Source organism: Vigna unguiculata, chromosome 3 (assembly GCF_037176805.1).
Source record: "Vigna unguiculata cultivar grain cowpea cultivar isolate G323 ecotype 2 chromosome 3, ASM3717680v1, whole genome shotgun sequence".
In the NCBI taxonomy this organism is placed as follows: domain Eukaryota; kingdom Viridiplantae; phylum Streptophyta; class Magnoliopsida; order Fabales; family Fabaceae; genus Vigna; species Vigna unguiculata.
Window position 1 is genome coordinate 53,257,074 of NC_140794.1, and position 9,597 is coordinate 53,266,670.

The 9,597-nt window shown below is 30.7% G+C and overlaps 1 protein-coding gene across 3 annotated transcripts; it reads right to left on the reverse strand.

Annotated features, from left to right (window-relative positions):
- Window positions 1-3,505: 3,505 nt before the first annotated feature.
- Window positions 3,506-9,286, reverse strand: GATA26 (GATA transcription factor 26). 3 transcript variants are annotated; one of them, XM_028063712.2, is made up of 8 exons: window positions 8,799-9,286; window positions 7,100-7,471; window positions 6,149-6,581; window positions 5,874-5,943; window positions 5,496-5,599; window positions 4,937-5,123; window positions 4,278-4,395; window positions 3,506-4,057 (listed from the first exon to the last, which is right to left on the reverse strand). In XM_028063712.2, the coding sequence occupies exons 1-8, from the start codon at window positions 8,836-8,838 to the stop codon at window positions 3,750-3,752; spliced, it is 1,632 nt and encodes a 543-aa protein (XP_027919513.1). In that variant the 5' UTR covers window positions 8,839-9,286; the 3' UTR covers window positions 3,506-3,749. The 3 variants fall into 3 exon arrangements, with proteins under 3 accessions (XP_027919513.1, XP_027919512.1, XP_085527555.1); XM_028063711.2 differs by having other exon boundaries at window positions 3,506-4,066; window positions 8,799-9,285; XM_085671429.1 differs by lacking the exon at window positions 8,799-9,286 and adding an exon at window positions 8,157-8,774.
- Between the last annotated feature and the right edge of the window lie 311 nt (window positions 9,287-9,597).

Genomic DNA, 9,597 nt, shown 5'->3' on the forward strand with positions numbered 1-9,597 from the left:
AATATGAATTTGCTGGAAGTGGCCAAAGCTTGTGGGATGACTTTTCTTCAAGGTGGTGGCCGGAAGGCTTTGACGGTTGAGGGAAACTGTGAAACCATAATCTTTGATGTTCTTGTTATTTGAAAGGTTTTCCATTAGTGTTTTTTGCGATTGGAATTTAAAAGTTTCTTAGATGTCTCTACTTCAATGTTTTGTGGATGATAGAATGGTAGGGTTCTAATTTCTATGTGTATGGGAATGTTGTCTGTTTGTCTATTGTAATTCTGGTCCAAACCTTGAATCAGGATCACTAACCTCTTATCTACACGTCTTTATGTTGTGCTTCCATACATCTAGATTTTAATTTCTTTGTCTTGGCTTTTTCAAACAGAAAAATGATAATATATTTTTTAAGAAACTATTATAAAAACTAGCAAATTTATTTTAGACGATAGTTGATAATTAGATCCTTTATATGATTTTTACGGATATTATCCATAATTATGTTTAATTATATATTTTAGATTAAAATACTAAATAAATTGAAACTTTTCTTTCGAGCTCCAGTTTTGGTTATGTATACTAGTAAAGAATTTTTATAGGTAATTCACGAAAAAGTTAGATATTTTATTATAAATAAAGTAGTTATGTAGATACAAATATTTTAAGAGAAACTAAAACATTAGAATTTCATTAGAGTTAAATTTTCAGTTTTTATTTAAAAAGTAAATAAAAATTTAAATGTTTTTGTACTTTTTAATCTTTCGTTATATTAAAATATTTGAAATTAGTTAATGTTTTATTTTAAATTTTTAACTTTTAATAATCAAACTTATAAATACAGATACCAAATGAATATGTTCTAATGGGTATTATTTAAATCCGTCTCTGTTTTTACGAAGAATTTTCACATTAATTTAGTATGGGATGACGAATTTCTGACTTTTTTAATTGGGTATGGATATAGGTATGGGGATGTATATATCTGTCTCGTCCCCATACCCACCATAATACTTGTCACTGTCATCTCTTGTTCCCAATTAAATTATTAAAATATTTATAGTTAATTAAGTAATTTATGTATATATATATATATATGTATGTATATATATATATATATATACACACACACATATATATATATATCATTAAATTTTCTAATTTTTATTTCTTTTAAATGTTTGGTTTTTTTATCATGAAATTCATTCTCATCTCCAATATATTTTTCACTTTATATCATAACCTTTATGTAATTATGTTCAAATCATCTATGTCAATTAAATATTTTTTTATGTTTCACATTTGAATATTTTTATTCTTTTTTAATATCTTTAATTATTGTTTATTTTTCTTTCACATGAAAATGCTTAACACTTTCAATTTAAGTATTTAATAGCATAAATTTTTCATTTACTAGGTAATATATATAAAAAATTCTTCTTTACTTTATTATTATTAATTTTTGTTTCATTTTAAGAATTCTTTTATTTCGCTAAAACAATTTTCATTATTTTTCGACCATTAACTATGTTGATATTTGAAAAGTTTCCTTAGATCTCTAATGTATTTTTCATCTTATCATACCCTTAATTATACATATCGTTTTTTTTTTTGCGATTTAATTCAATAATCTCTCAAATTGTTTATAAGACACATATTTGATAATTTTTTAATATTTTTATTTGTTGTTTATTTTTATCATGTAGAATATTATTTTGATATATTTTATTAATTATTTTTTATTTTCTAACTCATTATCAATCATATTGTAATTATGTCACTATAATTGTATAAATAAATTTTATTTAATATAATATAAAAAGTTAATGTAATTACCATGAATTTTGTTTTATCACCATTCAACATATATTGAAGTCAGAAGTTCAAAAGATACCAGATTTATGTTAAAATTTTATTATTATTACTCTAATATTTGTTTTTTACATGATTTTGATCAAGTGATGTATTATAACTTTTATTAGTATATAAAAAATTAAAACGATATTCAATCGAATTTAAAAATTGAAGTAAACAGATATTTAAAGTATATTTTAATTTGAATATTTGTTTTCTTTTTATATTTTTTAAAACATATTTTTAAATTTTATCGATTAGGTTCCATTAGTGTTTGCAAATTTAATAAATGTTTTGATTCTCATGAGATTTTATTTGGTATTCTAATTTGAAATATATACAATTTTAATTTCTTTCTAAATATTTAATATCAAATAAACAACCATCCTCTTAATATTGAATATTTGATAATATTATGTTTTCTTTACATTAATTTTTTTTATTTTATAAAAATTAATTAATTATTATTGAAACAGTAAGAAAACCGGTACGAGAATATACCCATTATTTGGTAAGAATGGAGATGGGACAAAAGTTTGATACTCATTGAATTTGAATATGTGAATGATTTTTTTTATAGAGATGGATATGAAATAACGAAATTCGTCTCCGTTGTCATTCCTACTTATAAATTGAATTTATTTACTCCAACAACACATTTTAAAAAGTAGGAAATTTAACGCAAAATAATTTTGAACATTTCAAATTCTCTAAAATCTTAAATATTTTTATCCAAACACAATGTAATAGTTTTTCATTATTATCTGATTATAAAACTTATATAAGAATAAATTTATTAACTTTATAAAAATAGTTTTAAATCATATTTCATTATTTATGACCTGATAACCATATAATTTTCACCAGCAATGCTGCTTCTTAACTGTTGAATTTTATAGAATAAATTTAGAGACTAAATTAGAAATGAAGAAAAAATTCAGAAGTTAGAATGCACATAAACTACTCTTATGATAACCACCTCCTAGAAAATCTTTTCACTGCTGGGAATGGTCCTTGGTTATATAATCCACTGTAATGACCAACTATTATTTGGTGATGTGTAATATACATAACATTGTAATATTGGTGTACCTGTTCCACTATGCTACTCATGAAACTAAAGCGTGTGTCAAGGTTTTTTGAGCCAAAAATCCAGAATACCAACAATTTCCGATACTTATTGCGAAGTAATCGGTAAGTGAAAATGCAGGACGCCAATGACTATTCCTCGTTCATAGTGTGACAAATGTTTCAGACTCATCAGCACCAACATTAGTTCTTCAACCATTTGAACCCACAATATGGATTCAACAACAAAATATCAATTAGAGTTCATTTTAGTAAATAAACACACCCTTTTAGTCTTTGCTAATAGCAAAATGTCTACACATCTTAGACACTAACAAAGAAACATGCGAGAAAATTATATTGCTTGATTTCTAATCCCATGAAAAGAGTAGAAAGAGACCAAAACCACTAAAAGAAATAGTTACAAGATTATCGTTGCTATTAATGATGATCTATTCCAACGTGACGTGGTTCTTTGAAAATACTAAAGACAGTAATTATGCAGTTCTTTCTCATCTGATCCATCCATAAAGTTGTCTCATGCATATATACTGTTTATTATTTTGATGGAAGTTTGAAGAGTTGAGATTTCAACCTACTCAGATAAAAAAGGTTGTGAAAATCATTAAGAAAACATAAACTACAATTGCATACAAAACTCCGGAGATGATCACTCCGCATTTCATACTATATGTTACAATCTATAACCAACCTATACAATGAAAAAAAGCCCATTCAACTTCCATCCTTTGGCAATCCAAGCTCAAGGTTGCAAGGAAACAAAAACACAACCATCATAACTCTTGTACGGGAATTTTGGTGTTTCAGATGCAAATATTTGGAGCCTATTAAGGATGATGAGTAACAGTTGAGTGTAGTGAGCTACTAGTGGTGCAGACCTTTGCACCATAGCTTAAAGTTGGGAGTAGAAGCTCTGCCTGCGGAAAAGAACTGTTAGAAGGCACATCTAACAGCAGATCCTCAGAACTCTCACCAACATAGTTAAAAGAATCCAACATGTGCAAGCCCCCAACACCATGGGGCAAAGAAAAAAGGCTTTTCGGGCTGAAGCTTGAGCCTTCTTCTACAACTTCTTTGCCTTCACGTGTAGGATTTATGTTCACCCTTTTGGGGCTCCTCATTGTTGTCTTCAATTCTGAAATTTCTGCAATAACTTGCTTAGTGTCAAGAATGCTTATTCAATTAAATCATAAACAGCTGAGTTCTAATTATAGCTTCTAACAGGAATCAAAATAACTGTAACACAGTTGTCTTATCATGTTTCAACGTAAAAGCACACCATATATTCAACATCTTGCAAAGGAGGTATGTGAATACTTTTATTTTTCTTTGTTGACAGAGGATTGTCATCTAACCTGCAAAATTTTGATTTTGGCTGTCATGCTCACGCATTCTCTTGGTGTTTATAACATTACTTGATTCCATAGCAGTAGATCCCGGACCAATAGTTTTTCCAGCTTTGTTTTCACATTTCTGCACCCATAGAAGGATGCAATATAAATGAGTCTTCTAGACCAAACCAATCCAATAAAAAAAATTGAAAAACTAACTGTTATGGATCGGTTATTGGATCCAAAATTGAAAACTAGACCAAAATTTTATAGATAATACTTTTGGAAGTAATATTCTGCCAAAGAAAATTTTATATTATTCCATACCTAACGTACAAAATCTCCCTATTCTACCACAAAACCAAGCTTAATTTCTTCTCTTGAATTTGGATATAAAGTGCAGGAACGATATGACTGATATTTTATAAATTATATTTAGAATTTAGATATACATTTTTGATGTATTTATTTAAACTTGTGTTTAGTGTATATGATGAATTTCAGACTTATATTTGATATATTTATATGCACTTCCGTATTAAAAAATTAATACAAAACAAAACTATGATCCAATCCAAATCAATTTAAATTGGATTGGATTTACACTTTAAATCACATTCATCACATAGAATTGTAAGAAAACACAAAAAGCATTAGTATCTCAATAATAAATCAGCACAAACCTTGAGAAAATTATAGTGTTCTACCCATTTTGATTTTGACATATTAGATAACACAAGCCTTTTCAAGGTCTTCCATTCTTCAGGTTTTGTCCCCAACAAAGAGATGTCAAAGACACCTTCCCCAAGAAGTTGCTGAAAATAAGTCAAGTTCTCCTTGAATTGGAAGCTACTGAACATGTTTTTAAGGCTGCAAATACAACCAGCACGATCAGTCACTAATGTTTGATTTGGTATTTAGTCTAGATATCTTCTTATGCCCTAACCAGTTGGATATCTGATTCACTACACGAGCTTTTTTTTTTGGTAGAAGGGGAATGAAAAACTAAGGCATTTGTTACTTAAAAAATTGTAAACAAATGAGAACTCAACTTAAATGCTTTAATTCTCTTGATATAGAACATTTTTAGCAATTGTGCGTTTAGAATTACAAATCCCCCTCCCTCCTTTGAAAGGACGGACTTGAAGAGTAGTAAAGAGCACATGGACTTGCAAAACATCAAAAGATCATTATATGATCAATACTGATAAATTCAGTGCAAACAAGATAACAGATTCTAACCTATCAGTAAAATTAGAGGTATCAACCACAGGAAGATACTTTAGTAATTGCTGCTGCTCTTCATTTGTCAAGTTCCTCATAAACTCCTCATAGTTCACCACATCCTAACAAACATAAAAGCAAGCAATGTTTAGTTATAAATAAATTTGTACAAAGAAAAACACAGTAGTCATGACACAAAAAAGCATGATCATATTATTTGTGGAAAATGAGTAGGCCTGTTCTCAAAAGAAGTCTAAAACTCGGTAGCTGTTTTGCAAGTCCTGAGAACAGATTATACTTGTGTGTTACTGAGAGAGAGAGAGAGAGAGAGATCCAATAGTATTGTTAGCAATGATACAAAACCAAGCTATTGAAACAAAAACTTGTGCAACTCACATTTAAATCTATTGAGCACAACAGTGAATTGTGATTTCCAGGAACTTGTTTTTCAAGCTGAGACTTGTCCCTAAAATAAAAAAGAGTAAATTTTGTCACTTCTCCGATTGAATTTGCACACTTATCTCTAATTTTTACATAAAGTCACATGTATGTATAAACAGGTTGACATCCTCATACCCATTCCAAGAAAATTACCAAAGTTATGCTAGCACAATGTTTCTGCATAACTGACAAGAATAATGAAAGACTGTAAACTGCTGAGGAAAACATGCCTTTCAAGTTTCTCTTGTTGCACGATTTGACCAGCTGAGTTTTTGATCTTTTCAATTCCATAAGATGAGAAGTTCATGCCACTGTGGTCACTACTATACAAAGGAATCGTACTAGAGAATGAATATGCTTCATTCATTAGGCACTGTTTATTATCAACTGAAAGAGAGCTGGCCTCAGACTCTTCATCACGGGCTATAGAGCTAGGATGCCTGATGAGAATGCTTCCATGTCCTATCTCAACAGAGACCATTGGTGTGTCACTTTCCAAAAGAAGATCCTCCTCAGAAGATGCAGAGAAATAAGACTGTTGTTCGTGAAGAATAGTACACAGGTCTCTCGTGAGCTTCTCAACAGATGAAGGCTTTGGACGACCTGAACATGTCCTCTTTTTAGAAGGCACCATGGCATCCCAGACCACTGACTGAGCAGGACCTGCATAAACCATACTATCTATCTTAGAATTATATGCTTTTATTGAAGAAACAAAGGAATCTGTTTTCAACAGCAGTAAGCAGCAATGAAGAACCAGACATGTTATGTCATGTACTGTAAAACTTGACATTTTACTATAAAGCATTGAAAAGGAAATATAGGTATAAACAAATACAAGATAATTGATAACTCATGTTTAATTGTATAGCCTGCCAACAAAATTGTTGAGATAAAATGGGTTCTTCATTATGAATTTTTTCCAATCACTTTTGAATTCTTAAAAGCGCACCCGTATTTATGATGTAAAATTAGAATTAATATTAACTAGTTTTCTTGGAGAAAAAATAAGGCCTTGCTAGTGAATCTGTAATTCCACACATTATCCAGGTCTTGATTAAGTTCGCATAAATCAGGACAATCATCAAAACCCATGCTATTTCAATGGAAAGGACAATGCTGCCATAATCAGTTATGTAGAAACATCTTCCAATGAAATCAGCAAACAGTAATAGTCCAACCTGTCAAATCACTAGCATCTGTGCCACCAAATTGAGCACAGCTCTCCGAATTAGAAACAGCTGACCCTGAGCTTGATCTATTGCTTGTATCTTCATCCACAACCTTTAGGTGTCCTTGATTATAATCTGGAACGAACCCTCCAGATGCAGCATTATCATAGTTCTGCTTTCTGTTGACCAATTTCACTTCTTTGTTCTTATTTAATGATATGCTTTTTACCCTGGAAACCTTTTGATCCTCATAATCAGCATTTTCTGCCCGTGCATGCAAAGGGGTATAATTTGCAAGTGTTCCCTTTGTCCTCCATCGAGATCCACATGCATTGCATAGTACAGGCTTCTCAGGTGGCCCATTACGCCAAAGTGGTGTGCCTAATGGAAGTCTTTTTCATTAGAAAATCTATGAAATTTAAAAAATCTTCTAAACAAGAATGGAATAGAATTATCTGTGATTGAAACAAAGCTAACATATACTAAAAATTCTTGCAAACACGTTAAGCAATGAGACAGCATTCATTAATTACTATCAAAAAGATCCAGAACTTCTGCATGAATGGTTAACTATAGATAACGCAGTATCCTTTTGCAAGAAAAACTATAGATTAGTTTACACTTCACATTCATCAAGCAGCAGATATGGATAAACTCAAGTTAAGAAGACGTGCAGAATGGTAGGAAGACAATGCTTTCATTTGAACCAAAACAATTAACATTTGTCCGCTCAGTGCTTGTGGCATTACTGTTAAGGCAATCTAGATTAAATTTTCCTTTGTCCGTAATGAAGTAGTTTTGTTCTCAAACACTGGCACTCAAATTTTGAAGTGCAAACCAATAACACATAGACAACAGTTTCAAGTTTATCAGAAAAACAATGAACATCTCTAAGGCTTAAGTTGCAGGATAAGTTGTATCAAAGTTATCAGCATAGTTGAGAAAGCTTGAAGATATAGAAATGATCAGTCGTAGTAGCAATTGAATTTTCATCCCAGCCAGAGACAATGAAGTAAGATCCATGAAGGATGACTACAATGCAATGAGAAAAAAAATTCTAACCTACAATGAGAAATTGCTAGGTAGACAAAGTGACAACGAACAACTCTGTAAAATCCTTTTTCAGAAATGGAGTAGATTACTACGGACATTTTGCAAAAGCACAATTATCTTCCTTTCCTTTTCTTACTTTCTCTTGTTCACATAAAATGCAAATGAGTGGAGATTGGGTTGACTCTTCTGATAAAGATCATTTAGAACAACAGATGTTCTGCTTATTGGGAAAAAGGTTCGGTGTAATATTCAATCCATTCCGAGATTAAATTTGCATGAATTACATTTGCACACACTTCAGACATAGTCAAGGAACGCAAAGACACACTGAATGAGACACAGAACACATCAACAGAGGAAGTTAATATAATTGAATTTTCCAGAACTTCATTTCCAAATATTCTGGGCAACAAGAATGTTTATATGGTTGAATTCTAATACATCCAAACAAAGAACATTAAACTAAATTATCCCATTTGTTTAAATTGGCCAGAACTTTTCCCTTGCACGCATCTTAATTTCTTATCAAAATCACAATCCATGCCATCGGTTCCAAGACAAACTTCATATTCAAAGAGACAAATTTCAAAAAAACCAATAACTCTCAGGAAAAACTGCAAACAAAAGATTTCATATTGGAGAGACAAGAACTCACTCGTAACTCCACAGTGATAGCAAGGCCCTTGCTTGCCCATGTCTCAAACTTTTCCTCAAGTAAAGGGGAAAATATGTAGAAAAAAATTGCAGAAAAAAGGGGCAAAAAATTTTTTAACAAAAAAGAAAAAAATGTTTTTTTTTAAATACCAGTTTCTTTGAAGGCTTGTATTAGTGGGTATTGAAGGCTTTCTTCTGCATCAAACCCAGAAAAGAGTTTGCAAGAATAAAGGCAGCAGAAGCCAATACACCCAGAAGAGTTTATGTTTTACTGTCCTTAAAAAAACTCACATAAACATCACAGAACAAACAGAATTACAGAAATTGATATCTGGGTGTTGTAGCTAGAAATCTGTACAAGAGAAAAAACCAGTAAAGGAATCTCAGAAATGACAGAGAAAAGAAGAAGGGAAGGTGCAATGGAGAGAGAGACAGAAAGAGAGAGGAAGGTCTGAGTATGTGACTTCTTGTTGTATTGTACAAGAAGTAAATGTCCAGCTTTTCCTTTATTTATTTTTTTTAACCCACTTTCTCGTCTTTCTCTCTCTATTTTCTTCTTCTTCTTTCTTTTTTTTTTAATTGTCTTTTGTTGTTGTTATTTGAGGAATATTTTTTGGGTTCCCTGATGTTATCTGAGATATTTCAGTTTCCAAATTGTAAACCAAAGTAAAAAAAAAAATTCGAGTTTACGGTGTAAAAGAAATCAGGCAGATTAATGCTGAATCACAAACGTCCTAGAATAAGAAAAAAAAATGAAATTATTTATTCCGTATAGTTTAGCAGGACACATATGAGAATAA

What these genes read in the sequence shown, in the direction of transcription:
- GATA26 (XM_085671429.1), bottom strand. Translation starts at nt 8,241, where the DNA reads ATGTCCGTAGTAATCTACTCCATTTCTGAAAAAGGATTTTACAGAGTT. An exon ending in TGTGCTCAATAGATTTAAAT is followed by an intron (nt 5,600 to 5,873) that starts GTGAGTTGCACA and finishes TATGTTTGTTAG; the next exon opens with GATGTGGTGAACTATGAGGA. An exon ending in AACACTATAATTTTCTCAAG is followed by an intron (nt 4,396 to 4,936) that starts GTTTGTGCTGAT and finishes CTATGGGTGCAG; the next exon opens with AAATGTGAAAACAAAGCTGG.